General features: G+C 39.9%; 2 protein-coding genes and 1 pseudogene across 2 annotated transcripts in view; all 3 read right to left on the bottom strand.

Annotated features, from left to right (window-relative positions):
- LOC134001449 (dual specificity testis-specific protein kinase 2-like) overlaps positions 1-13,887 on the bottom strand; it is an 87,441-nt gene that overhangs the window by 52,226 nt on the left and 21,328 nt on the right. The window lies entirely within an intron of this gene.
- On the bottom strand, positions 3,221-5,591 carry LOC134001554 (GTPase IMAP family member 9-like). The gene is made up of 2 exons (XM_062441062.1): positions 5,497-5,591; positions 3,221-4,749 (listed from the first exon to the last, which is right to left on the bottom strand). The coding sequence occupies exons 1-2, from the start codon at positions 5,510-5,512 to the stop codon at positions 3,677-3,679; spliced, it is 1,089 nt and encodes a 362-aa protein (XP_062297046.1). The 5' UTR covers positions 5,513-5,591; the 3' UTR covers positions 3,221-3,676.
- Positions 9,721-12,029, bottom strand: LOC133998600 (GTPase IMAP family member 9-like; annotated as a pseudogene).

Below are 13,887 nucleotides of genomic sequence, written 5' to 3'. Positions count from 1 at the left end.
CATTTACAAAAAAAGATGCTGGCAGAAGTCAGTGGTCCTCTTATCAACCACTTGCTCTCCAGAGAAATAAAATATCATGTACTCAACATTCTTACAGTTTTATTATTATGTATATTTATATCAGCTGTGTAATTGTATAATATGTTCAAGACATCTACATGTAAAAACCTTTATTGCAACGTCATCCTGCTGTTCTCTGGGTGATCATTTACTGACATGTGGGAGCATGAGAAAGTTCACTTCATGTTGATGTGAATATTTGACTTTCATATTAAAATCAATAGTTTTATGGTAACAGAAGTCATTCATTCAGGTTTAGAAGCAGCTCATTATGTGCTGGTCTCACAACACTTTTAATAAGGAATCATAAGGAAGCATGGTGTGTTAATGTATTGCTTGTCTAACATTGTCTTTATTCTACCACTGGATGGCGCTAGACATTTATTATTCCTGCTCACACTGACAGCTTTACTAACTTCCACATAAACCTCACAGAAGCATTACACCACACATTATAATAATTAAGGCTGTCATGTCTTTTAGTGGTGTAAAATAAGTTGAATATTCTGCTTTACCAAATATTATATTAAAAATTATTATATATTATACTTTATGTTGGTACACATTCAAGTAACTTGTTCCATGTTTCCTGTAAATCATGTGACTCTGAACACACAAGCAGAGTGTGTCACAGTCTGTTCTGGTGAGTGTCACTAAAATCATTTATATGTCCACTTTGCATTCTGTGAAACCTTAAAAATATAAATATTGCTTTTTAAATGTGATGTCAGCCAATACTGACAGTATGTCTCCACCCTTCAAAGCACAACAATCACTTACAATTTAATAAACTTCATATTAACCCAACATCACACAAGCTCACAGAACAAAGGACAGATTTTGTTGGAATGTGATCTCATATGGCATACGTAAGACGCAGTGTTTTGTTGATTAATGCGCATGTGTGAATAAGACAGGTGTCGTGCCAAAAAGTGATCGTCTGCCAGAATCTGATTTCTGGCCGCGGGAGCGCGCACAGCAGCCCGTTGAGCGGTAGCGCTATAAAACGTCTGATTTTCTTTGGATTAAACGGTCATAATATATACACACAACTGTACGTCCGCAATTATAGCAAAGGTATGTGTGTTAGAAAGTTTAACGTTTGTTACGTAATTATCACAAGTGTGACCAAAAGAAGTAGTTGTAGCGAAATAAGGCAATTACGTGATAGACATGTCTCTACAGTATGTGCTTGGTATATCTGATGCCTTTGTTTAGCCCTGTCTTTGGAAATTAGACTATAATGAATAAAGAAATAAAGAAATGATCCTATAAAATAACAAACAGTTTTCACCTGCCAAAAAATGATTGGAGGCCAAATGCAGTTACTGAATGGTTATTTCTGCCTAAATATGACTTGATCTCATTCATAAGCTTTCATAAGAGTTTTTCTGCCTCAAAATGACTTTATATTACTGTGGTAAGTGATATGAAGTCATTTAGCCTTTACCCTTTCAGTATCAAATTAAGAGCTGGAATCAATTTTTGGCAAGTGAAAATCTGCATTTTATGTGTTGCACTGGCACTTTACTCAGTTTACAAGAGGTAAAGGGTACTGTTTATGGTATTATCTTCTAAATATAACTCTGTTGAGTGATATGATGTCATTTTGAGAAAGAAAAACTCTTTCAGTATCAAATTAAGGGCAAGGATCAATTTTTGGAAAGTAAAGAAAAATGCTATTTATGCCATGCATTGGCCCTTTACAACATTTCCAGAGGGTACAGAGTACTGGTTAAGGCATAATCAGGTACATATAATTCTGAAGAGTTACATGAAGACATATCGTGGCAGAAAAAGCCTTTCAGTATCAGATTGGGAGCGGGAATCAATTTTTGGCAAGTAAAAAACTGCATTTTATGCGTAGCATTGGCCCTTTACACCATTTCCAGAGGGTACAGAGTACAGGTTAATCTATAATGAGCTAAATATTGCTCTGTTGAGAAATAGGAAGTAATTTTGAGCAAGAAAACTCTTTTCAGTGTCAAATTAATGGCCGTAATCAATTTTTGGCAGGTGAAAAAAGCCCATTTTGTGTTGTAATGGTCCTTTAAAAGAGTTCCAAACTGTCCTGTGAGCTCAGATCTTTATATTTATACCCGTACCTGTGCCAGCAGCTGTGCCATGTCAAATGTCATGATTCATACAGGAATAGATCTTTGATAAAGTATACACATATATAACTGGCATGAGACAAAAGTTACATTTTTTTCTTCTTTGGAACATTTCAAAAGTTTGCTTTAAATATACTTGGCATTAGATGGAAACACAACCAGGGTGTTAGAACTACTTGAAAGCAGACCCAACTTTGTCATTTTCTGGTCATGACACTCTGCACCAGCTACATTTTAAATCCTAAAATATGTGTAACCTTGATATGTATGTCACAAACCCTCCTCAGGGAGAAAAACCAGCTGCACCCCTCCGAACCAGCTTTATTTTTCATTCTTAGTTCACTTCACCTCTGCTCATCTTCTCCTCTTCACCTCACACACTCTTCCTCTCGTCACTTATTATTCTTATTCTTGTAATCTTTAATTATTCTTATTTTGCGTGCCAATTTTTATTCCCAACTAAGTTTATGTAATCCTGTATTTTTAGCAAATATATAGTATGAGCAAGATTAAGTATTAAACAGACTTTCCCTTTGCTTAATAGTGTCAGTCTTAATATGCCCAGTCTGGTCTTATTGAATGGTTGACATGTTTTCATTTTTATTAAGGAAAATACATCTGAACTCAACTCATCAGACATACATGCATACAGTAGAAAACACAAACTGTAATTAAACTCAATGATTTTCAAACGACAATCAGTGAAGAACGAAAAGATTTCTGAAATATTTGAACACAATACATTCAGGGAAATACATTTATATAGTAACTGACTGATCATGTTTTAGAATAAAGTTAATGTAATGAGCTTAATGAACACACAGTAGCAGATTTAAAGTCAACATGTAATTATTAGAAGTTGGACTAGAAGGTTTTGAATATGCCAACTATATATTATGAGACTAATAATAAAGTTGAAATTGATCCAATGATGTAATGAACATTGAAAAATGATTTCACTGAACTGATGATTTGATTATGAAAGAAAATGGATCATATGTTTCAGCATGAGGTCTAGCTGACTTTTCATAGCCTTCCCTCAACCTTTGTCTTTCCTTTATAACTTCTCTGTCAAGCTTCTCCTTTAGTGAATCAAAGAAAAGTTATAATACAAACAAGTAAACCAGAGTGACCATAAAGAAGCAATCAATAGATACTGATGGAAATATTAATTTTACCCAATTCACCCACTAGGTGGCACCACATCAAAGTTAATCACCCATCAGAGGTAAGTATCATGGTTAAATGAAAATGAAACCGTAAAGACACATTTAAAGCATTTATTACCATGAATTGTAAAGACTATTAAGAACATTTTCAAAAATACATGTGAAGAGGAAAAGAAGACATGAGAACTGTGATATGATGACTTAGCCTTACTAATCTACAGTAGAGCTTTACCTCAACAAATACAATGAGCTAAATCATTCATTTAGATCAATGAGTGTGTAGTGTGTGTCTTTAGATGAACTACCTGAATATGAGAACACTGATTGTTCTTCTTACCTCTTAAACAATCCTAAAACTCCCTTGCCAATGTTTACAAATCCTTCACCTATCATTTTAAAACCTTTTAGCAAAGGATTCATGTCCTCAGCATTCTTTCTGGCCTCCTCTTCATGTCTTTGCTGTAACCTTTCTTTTTCCTCTTTGAGCTCTCTGTCACGCTGTTCCTTCATGTTTGCCATCTCTCTTTCTCTCTCCTCTTTCTCTCTCTTTCTCTCTGCCTCTCTCTCCTCCCTCTCCCTCTTCCTCTCCTCATTCACCTCCTCCTTGTCCCTCTTCCTCTCCTCCTCTCTCTCCTTCCTCTCCCTCTCTCTCTCAGCCTGGACTTTGGCATTCATTTTCTCCATCTGTTTTTCATATTTTTCCTGTATTTTCCTCTCCAGCTCTTCTTGTTCTCTACGTATTTGTTCTTCTTTTTCTTTGAGGATACGTTGTTTCTCCTCTTCGACTGCCCTCTCAGCCTCTTGGAACATCTGATTGGTGTAGTGGCTTCCTCCGTTCTTCTGGATTATATTTCTGATCTTCTGGAGCAGGTCAGTGACCTGAGTACGATCCTTCAGCTTATTATTGAAGACATGATACTGGCCGTTACATCTGGATACAAGTTCCTGCAGGTCTGAACTTTCATCCAAGAACTCCTCAATAGTGCTATCTTCAAGAAGATCACCATGAGTAAAGAGCACCATGCTGTATCTGTCTGCAGCCTGACCAAAGATTTCTTGAATCTTCTGCACCGTCTTCATTTCCTCCTCTGTGTATCTTCCCAGTCTGATGACCACCAGGAAGACATGGGGTCCAGGAGCAGCATAAGTGATGCACTGGGTCACATCTTTAGTTGTTCTATCCATGCCAAACCTGGTATCAAACAGGCCCGGAGTGTCAATAACAGCAACCTGTTGTCCAAACACCTCACCTCTGCCCTTAGAACAGTCTACAGTCATAGACTTAGCACTGAACTTTGATTCAAAGCACTGTCTTCCCAGGATGGTGTTTCCAGTGGCACTCTTTCCAATTCCAGTTTTCCCCACCATCACCATCCTCAGCACCTTATTATTGGTTCTGTCAGATCCTGTGTAGAAGAATGTGTAACATGTATGTAAGAAAAGAAAAATCTATTCATCTGCATTGAAAGACAAATAAGGAGCTGGGGGATTGTGAATCAATTAATGTCTTCTACAAACCAACAGTTTTTACAGTGTGGGAAATTGACAACCTTTCTTTGGCAGAATTTTTCCAAGATTCACAAATTCACTCATAAACTTCTGTGGCTGGCTCTCCATGATCTAGTCATGACCATTTACAGGAAGAGGCAACAGTTCATTAAACCTGTCGTTTTGGTTGGCCTGAATGTTAGACCTATACTGTTGTTTTTTCTTATGAGGACGAGTTTGTTTCTGTAACATCATGTAGCAGCCAATAATGTAATAAGTTATTATGTTATTGGCTAGATTTTTAAAAAACTAACGTAATAACGTAAGAATATACTAATATACTAATATCACCTTTAAGTTTTATTTATTGGATATAAAGTTTCACACATCCATTGCGCATAGTCTTACTATTGTCTGAGACCTGACCAAACACATACAAAACGCCCTACTCTCTCTCTCTCTCTCTCTCTCTCTCTCTCTCTCTCTCTCTCTCTCTCTCTCTCTCTCTCTCTCTCTCTCTCTCTCTCTCTCTCTCTCTCTCTCTCTCTCTCTCAGTTCAGGCTGTTCAACCAACTATATGTCAATAGCAGTGTTAGTCTGTCTACATACAACTATATCATATGTTCACTGTTATACCAAGATAAAATAATTGTACTGTGACTTACCAAAGTTGCTGGCCATGTTTGGATTGTAATAGTTGCCGTCTATGTTTAGGTTCAAGAATGCAGAGTTGATGCTGCAGCTGAAGTAACGACACAGAGTTCAGAGTGTATCTGCTGCAGCTCCTTAAAAGCATCTCTATGCACCAAACCACTCCCACAAGCTACACTAGTGTCACAATGAAAGTGAAACTAAATACAGTACCACCTCTCTCCATTTCCAGAAAGTCCCTTCATTAACTGTAAACCTCAAACCTTGCACTCCATCTCTCTTTCACTTACAAGAAATGGCAGAACTTTTTCAAGAACTGCAGACAATGGGCTTCATTCAGTGCATATGCACAAAAACCTGTGCTTAAACCATGCTTACGAATGTTTGACGCACAAATCTGGGATTCATCAATATGTTCTTACTTAAACTTGTTTGTACTCAGCAAACACATTTCCTCAGACCATACATATGCACAAATGATGGCAGGGCTGTAGTGCTCTATATGCCTTAATGCAGCATCTTTAATGATGGTTAGTTAAAATGCTTTATTACAAAATGTATACTGATTACATTTGTGAGATATTTCATTTTTCCTAATGGGTTTATCTTAATTTTTCTGAAGCAAATGACACACACACACACACACACACACACACACACACACACACACACACACACACACACACACACACACACACACACACACACACATACACACACACATTAAATCATGAAATTATTTATTTGCGAGGTCATTTGATAACTGTTCCAGTGTTTCATTCATGTTTTCTATTGCATCATCTGGGCTTACAAAATATATTCTTAGCCTAATTCATTCACTTTTGCAAGCAGCAATGCTATTTTCATTTCAATCAAATTTTTTTTTGTTTTACTTGTGCCACTGTCCCAACCTCAGGGGACACAGTATTCACTGCTTCAGTTATTGCAGCATTAACATCGTCACTCTGGAGGACACGCTATGGTAAAGTGTGTCTTTTCTGGCTTCCACCTCCAACACAATTATTTCAATTTCTGCTGTCGTGAAATTCTTCTTATTTTAACCTTTTGGGTCATAACTCAACTTCTTTCAACTTCTCTGTTCAGCACAGTGCTCTCTTCATGATGCAACAAATGGATGTCCTTTAAGTGTGTGTTTGTTTGTCTCCTTTTACCCCCCGAGGGACACGGTCGAATGCCTTTTCCAAGTCCACAAAGCACATGTGGACTGGTTGGGCAAACTCCCATGCACCCTCAAGGATCCCGCAGAGGGTCTAGAGCTGGTCCACAGTTCCACGACCCGGGCGAAAACCACATTGTTCCTCCTGAATCCGATGTTCGACTATCCGACGGACCCTCCTCTCCAGTACCCCCGAATAGACCTTACCAGGGAGGCTGAGGAGTGTGATCCCACTATAGTTGGAACACACCCTCCGGTCCCCCTTCTTAAAAAGAGGGACCACCACCCCAGTCTGCCAATTCAGAGGCACTGCCCCCAATGTCCACGCGATGTTGCAGAGTCGTGTCAACCATGACAGCCCCACAACATCCAGGCCTTGAGGAACTCCGGGCGGATCTCGTCCACCCCCGGGGCCCTGCCACCAAGGAGCTTTTTGACTACCTCGGCCCCAGAGATAGGAGAGCTCTCGCCCGGGTCCCCAGACCCTGCTTCGTGTCGTTGGGATTGAGGAGGTCTTCGAAGTATTCCCTCCACTGATCCACAACGTCCCGAGTCGAGGTCAGCAGTCTCCACCATACACAGTGTTGACGGTGCACTGCTTCCCCCTCCTGAGACGCTGGATGGTGGTCCAGAACCTCTTCGAAGCCGTCCGGAAGTCGTTCTCCATGGCCTCACCGAACTCCTCCCATGTCCGTGTTTTTGCCTCAGCGACCGCCGCAGCCGCCCCCAGCTTGGCCTGCCGGTACCTGCCTGCTGCCTCCGGAGTCCCACAGGCCAAGAAGGCCCTATAGGACTCCTTCTTCAGCTTGACGGCATCCCTCACCGCCGGTGTCCACCAGCGGGTTATTGCCGCCACGACAGGCACCGACCACCTTGCGGCCACAAGACTGGTCGGCCGCCTTGACAATGGAGGCACGGAACATGGCCCACTCGGACTCAATGTCCCTCGCCTCCCCCGGCACATGATCAAAGTTCTCCCGGAGGTGGGAGTTGAAGCTCTCTCTGACAGGAGACTCTGCCAGACGTTCCCAGCAGACCCTTTGGGCCTGCCAGGTCTGACCGGCATCCTCCCCCACCATCGGAGCCAACTCACCACCAGGTGGTGATCAGTTGACAGCTCCGCCCCTCTCTTCGCCCGATTGTCCAAGACATGCGGCCGCAAGTCCGACGACACGACTACAAAATCAATCATCGAACTGCGGCTCAGGGTGTCCTGGTGCCAAGTGCACATATGGACACCCTTATGCTTGAAAATGGTGTTCGTTATGGACAATCCGTGACGAGCACAGAAGTCCAATAACAGAACACCGCTCGGGTTCAGGTCGTGGGGGCCGTTCCTCCCAATCACACCCTTCCAGGTCTCACTGTCGCTGCCGACGCGGGCGTTGAAGTCCCCCAGCAGAATGATGGAATCCCCAGAGGGAGCACCCTCCAGCACCCCCTCCAAGGAGTCCTAGTCCTGGTGACCCTACCAGGGGCATAAAGCCCCCGACAACTGAGCTCCTGGGGTCATTGGGACATGCAAACCCCTCCACCACAATAAGGTAGTAGCTCAGGGAGGTACTGTATAAATACATGACACTCTGAGTATCACAACATTATACATTCATAATTTGCAGTTCTTGTTATTTAACTGTATAATTGTTGTGACTATATATCAGGAGCATTGTACCATTTATCAAAATGACTTCAGCCCATGACCAAAGACTAACCGTCCGTTTTATTCACATGTATTTATGCATGTAGCTCCTCACGCTGTCTTATAGCATCTATAGCATGAGATTAGACAAGTGTACACACACATATGCATGGTTGACAAAAAATATTTCTATAAAAGCATGTTTTAAGATCTAAAAGTTAGTTTACATATTAGCTAGTATAGTACATACCTAGATAGCGAAAAATGAATTGCTCAAAAATGAATGTGTACCCATTCTCCAAATTCCTACTTTTTCATCTGTTTGAAATTTTTCTCTTTTTCTGGTTCATTTTATTCTATTCTTTTTATTCACAGGATTATTTTATTAATTTTTTTTAATAGTAGTAGTACATATGGTTTAAATTATGTTATCAAGAAGTTTATTTCAATAGCTTATATACACAAAGTCAATTCAAAGTTCTTTATAAGATGCTTTAATGACCGTGTAAAGTTAATTCAGACATTTTCTTCTAAACACATTAAATATGTCATAAATGTATTTCTAAAAAATGTGTAAAAAGCATTTCAACCATTAATATTTGAATTGTGGAGCTAGGCTTCAAACTGTGTTTCAACATTTCTTTGTTCAGGGTCTGAAAGTCACCGCCGCGTTGGTATAAACCCGCCCCTGCTGCTGTAGTGGTATAAATACATTCAGCGCACACTATTACTACTACTACTACAGTCTACAGTTAGCTAGCTGCCGAGCTAGCCGCCGAGCGTCCATGTTTAGGGCAGAGGTGGTGACTTTGATTGACAGGTGACACTTGGTAGGGGGCGGGGTTTCAGCGAACTCGACGGGCACTCCCACAGTGTTTGGGGGCAGAGAAAGAGGCTGATTTTTACACAACTTTGAAGCCTAATTTCATATATTTGGCGATTTGGCGAATCATTCAAATTTGGCAGGGTGGTTAACAACACACTTTTCTGTGGTATGTCAAACTCAGAACACATATTTATTCTTACTTTACACAGACTTTAAAAGCATTACATTATAAGTAAATCACACAATATTTTAATGAACAAATGAATACTAGTCATTCTCTGATATGAGAATGAAAAAAGAAAAAGAGAAATAATACAAGATACAAGGTAAATATAAAGCAGTGGAGATGAAAGAAAACCCAGATTTTAAGTTAGTTCATGTTGTTTTCAAGTATATAATTCAGAGGGTTTGTTACAGCTCAGTAGTTGATATCAACTAAATACAGTTTGAAGGGTTAGTCTGAACTTTGGAAACTATTAACAGACTTCTGCTAACCTGAGAGGCCAACAGTGTTCATATGGTAAAAGATGAGAGATGCATGTTGGTGCTAAAATGTATTAATAATGAAAGGAAGAAATTTTGAATTTAAAGATTGTTTATTTCACATCAGCTGAGTAGCACACAAATACAAAGAATAACAGAATAACCAAATCAGAGAATTGTACACGGGTCATCATCCTGCTGCTGTCTTTGCCTTCTCAGCCTTTCTCTTTCCTCTTCCAGTTCTCTTTCACGTTCTTCCTCTAAAAGTCTCTGCATATTTGCAATTTCTCTCTCTCTCTCCTCTCTCTCTCTCTCCCTTGCTGCTTCTCTTTCCTGCCTCTCTCTCTCCCTCTCCCTCTCCCTCTCCTCCCTTTCCCTCCTTCTTTCGTCCTCTCTCTCTCTCATCTCCCTCTCTCTCTCAGCCTGGAGTCGGGCATACATTCTCTCCATCTCTTTTTCATATTTTTCCTGTAATTTTCTCTCCTGTTCTTTTTGTTCTCTGCGTTTTTGTTTTTCTTTCTCTTTGAGGATACGTTGTTTCTCCTCCTTGATTTTCCTCTCAGCCTCTTGGAACATCTGGTTGGTGTAGTGGCTTCCTCCGTTCTTCTGGATTATATTTATGATCTTCTGGAGCAGCTCAGTGACCTGAGTACGATCCTTCAGCTTATTATTGAAGACATGATACTGGCCGTTACATCTGGATACAAGTTCCTGCAGGTCTGAACTTTCATCCAAGAACTCCTCAATAGTGGTACCTTCAAGAAGATCACCACCAGTAAAGAGCACCATGCTGTATCTGTCTGCAGCCTGGCCAAAGATTTCTTGAATCTTCTGCACTGTCTTCATTTCCTCTTCAGTGTATCTTCCCAGTCTGATGACCACCAGGAAGACATGGGGTCCAGGAGCAGCATAAGTGATGCACTGGGTCACATCTTTAGTTGTTCTATCCATGCCAAACCTGGTATCAAACAGGCCCGGAGTGTCCATCAACCTCACTGCTGCCCTTAGAACAGTCTACAGTCATAGACTTAGCACTGAACTTTGATTCAAAGTATCGTCTTCCCAGGATGGTGTTTCCAGAGGCACTCTTTCCAACTCCAGTCTTCCCCATCATCACTATCCTCAGCACCTCATGATTTTGTCCTGAATGGAAGAATAAATAACATTACATGAGATTATTGGTATTCAAAAGCTTTCATTTTTATTCATTTCTGTGCATAACAAAGTGATCTCTTGCACATTGAGTCCAACATGTTCCTTCATCTGTTTTAAATTTCAAAAGTAAGGGGCAGTTTCTGAAGGAGCAGAAACTGACTGCATATTGTTGTGCACAGTAGGTTACACACTCAAAAACTACTAGTGGCACATATTGATAATGATCTAACATGGGTGCAGTGGGTGAAGTTAGTTCATATAAATTCTTTGTAATTCTATTTGAACACACCATACCTCTTATGTTATTTGACACTTGACAAGTTCCTTTTGTCTTTTGTTGAAGTCATGGCTGTCAATTTTGTGTAATTTATTACAGATATACTGTGTACTTTAGTAGAAAGTCATTGTACTATGTCTTAGGTTTGAGGGTGTAAAATATCATGTGTGAGAATGTGTGCATCTTTGGATTAACTCAGCATAGGTCTGTGTTATGAACACTCTCTGTACAGGAGCCTTGCAGAATACAGCTACAGTGCTGGTTCTGCATTTAGCATCTGGTATGTAAGGAGGAGCCATGGCTCTGGACAACAGGAGTCAGTTGAAAAATAGGAAAGTTTTTCCACTTCTCTGAAACACTGATGGATAGTTAACATAAGTTTGATGGAGGCCCCCGTTCATGAGATCTTCAACTCCCACCTCCAGAGGAACTTCTCCTGCATTCCTACAGATGTTACATACCTCTGTAGGAGATATGTTACATACACAGTGCAATCCAATCCAATACATTCTCTTCTAATGTTATCTTTCCAACATTTTAGCTGTAATCTCTGCTTTAAAAGAAATATTTACACTGTTCAACACCCAAGACACACTATTGTTGGAGCCATCTGGACTGGCCACAGTTACTCGATTAGCCTTCCCTGTTAAGCTATTTACATTTAACCTGCAACATGAAAACTGAAATATTCAGTAAACAATATTTGTTCATTTTTTAACATTCACTGTCATGCTACATCTGGATTGCAATTAAATATAAACATATATTGCTCAATACTTCCAAAAATACACTCACTGACTGTGTTATAGCACCCACCATACCTGTAGATGAATAGTAATGTTTTGATAATCAGGTTTCATAATATTAACAAAGAGCTAAGAGGAAATGGTAAAATTTGAGTAGTTGGGTGCTATATATCTTGGAGTGTATTTTGACAACAGCTGAGTAATATCACAATGACTTACCAAAGGAGTAGTAATGGCTGGCCATGGTACAGAGTGCAGATGCCAGACCTTTCAGTCTCTCTGCTGCTGCTCTGCTCTTTATGTCTCAGAGCAGCAAACCACACCTACAGTTATTGAACTGTGAACATCACAGTGAAACTGAAACTGAATCCTGGCCTGTTCAGTTAAAACTGTTCAGTTTTTACAATTTGAATGTCTATCATGTATACACTTCTCTTTCTACATTAACTTCACTTCTATTATCTTTCCTCCCCGTCTGCATATCTAGGATGCTCCACATTTACTCCTTACTGCAACCACTGCTCACCCCTTCCTCCACCATTTACAAGAAAAGGCAGCATTTCTTTCCAACTGCACAATGAACTGTTTTCCCCCTATGGACAGAACATGGAACTGCATTTGTTCTGTTTTCTTAAAATGCTCTGTGTCACTATAAACAGAACTGAGTCCAGACTGAGAACTTATGACCAACCTGATGTTGTGTGATGATGAGGTATCATGAATGAGCTCTTAACCAGAGTGGGGTTCACTTTAACTGCTGGCTTTGATGTAAAACAGATAGGAGCTGCAGCACAGAAAGAAATATGTCTGTGTGGTATCTGACTTTTAGAAAGGAAACTTGCTGCAGAGCTGGTGACAGTTATGAATAAGGGTAGGAAAGCTCAGTGACAGGACATATCTGAAACAGTGGTCTCTATGCTATCTACCTTTGTGAAGTTAAAAGCTACTGCAGCTGCAGAGGTGATGATTTCTATAAATGAGGGCAGGTCACATCTGTATGCACACTGCACAGTGATTAGCAGGATGGAGCACAGGATGGGCGAGACTGAGGACTTACTGAGTATTTTCCTCATTCTCTCTTCCTACTTCAACTTGACCTAGAAACACAGGATTCTGTAACAATCCTATATGTTTATATCATTACCACCAGGTTTAATTACTTCAACCTCACTTCTTAGAAACCACATTTTGTCCGTAATTTTGCTTGACAGATAAGAATATTACATTATCCATGAGCCTATGCAACCTTTGCAGTGTAGAAGAAGCCAATGGCGGAAATCATATCATCGATTTTAGTGGGAGCCTCCTTATTTTTAATCCTATCTTTCTCTCTGCTTCCAATTAGTAATTTCTTCCATTAATCTCCTGATTTCATTGTAATAGAAATCAAGTGGGTGTTTGTCAGTGTCTGTTTCAGGTATGTGTTGTTGTACCTTAGGCCTAACCAGTGTGCTGTGGTTGTTTAAACATAGCATTGGTGGATGGGACACTGCGGGCAAAGCAGCTTAAAATATTGCTTATCTACAATGTAATGCTTGCTTGAAGTAATTGTGATGGTTTTGTTGTACTTGCAGTGATGAGCATTGTTTACTTGAGTTAAATGTTATCTTCTACTTCATGTATGGAATCAGAGTGGTAATGAATTCAAGAGGCTTTGTCGTTTGAGTTTTAAACAAAACACACCGAAAACTGATTTGCTCTGTAGATTTAATCAAATCTGCACAATGTTTAACTTCTGCTGGTCATTAGTGGCACACATGACCAAGTTTTAAGATCAGTGATTAACTTTTTCTTGCTGAACTGCTGTAGTCACAGTCCAGGACCTTTGACTTTTTAAACAGCTTTTTCAATCAAAGAACCAATACAGTGTAAGGCTTCAGTTTGCCACACACTGGTAGCATTCATTAATCAAGTCTGATAAACGACAGCAGAGAGCTGAAGTCGTACTTGAATGGGAGATTAAGGTTCATTCCTCTAATATATATTAGAAACACCACCACAAAAAAAAACAGACTTTTGGATTAAAGTTTATAGGATGACCTAAAAATGAACTCAAGTAAAACCAGAATCAGAAAACAATATAGTATGAGTTTCAATCATTC

The sequence above is a fragment of the Scomber scombrus genome, chromosome 2 (genome assembly GCF_963691925.1).
Source record: "Scomber scombrus chromosome 2, fScoSco1.1, whole genome shotgun sequence".
NCBI classification, from domain to species: Eukaryota; Metazoa; Chordata; class Actinopteri; order Scombriformes; family Scombridae; genus Scomber; species Scomber scombrus.
This window is presented reverse-complemented; position numbering and strand designations above follow the sequence as displayed.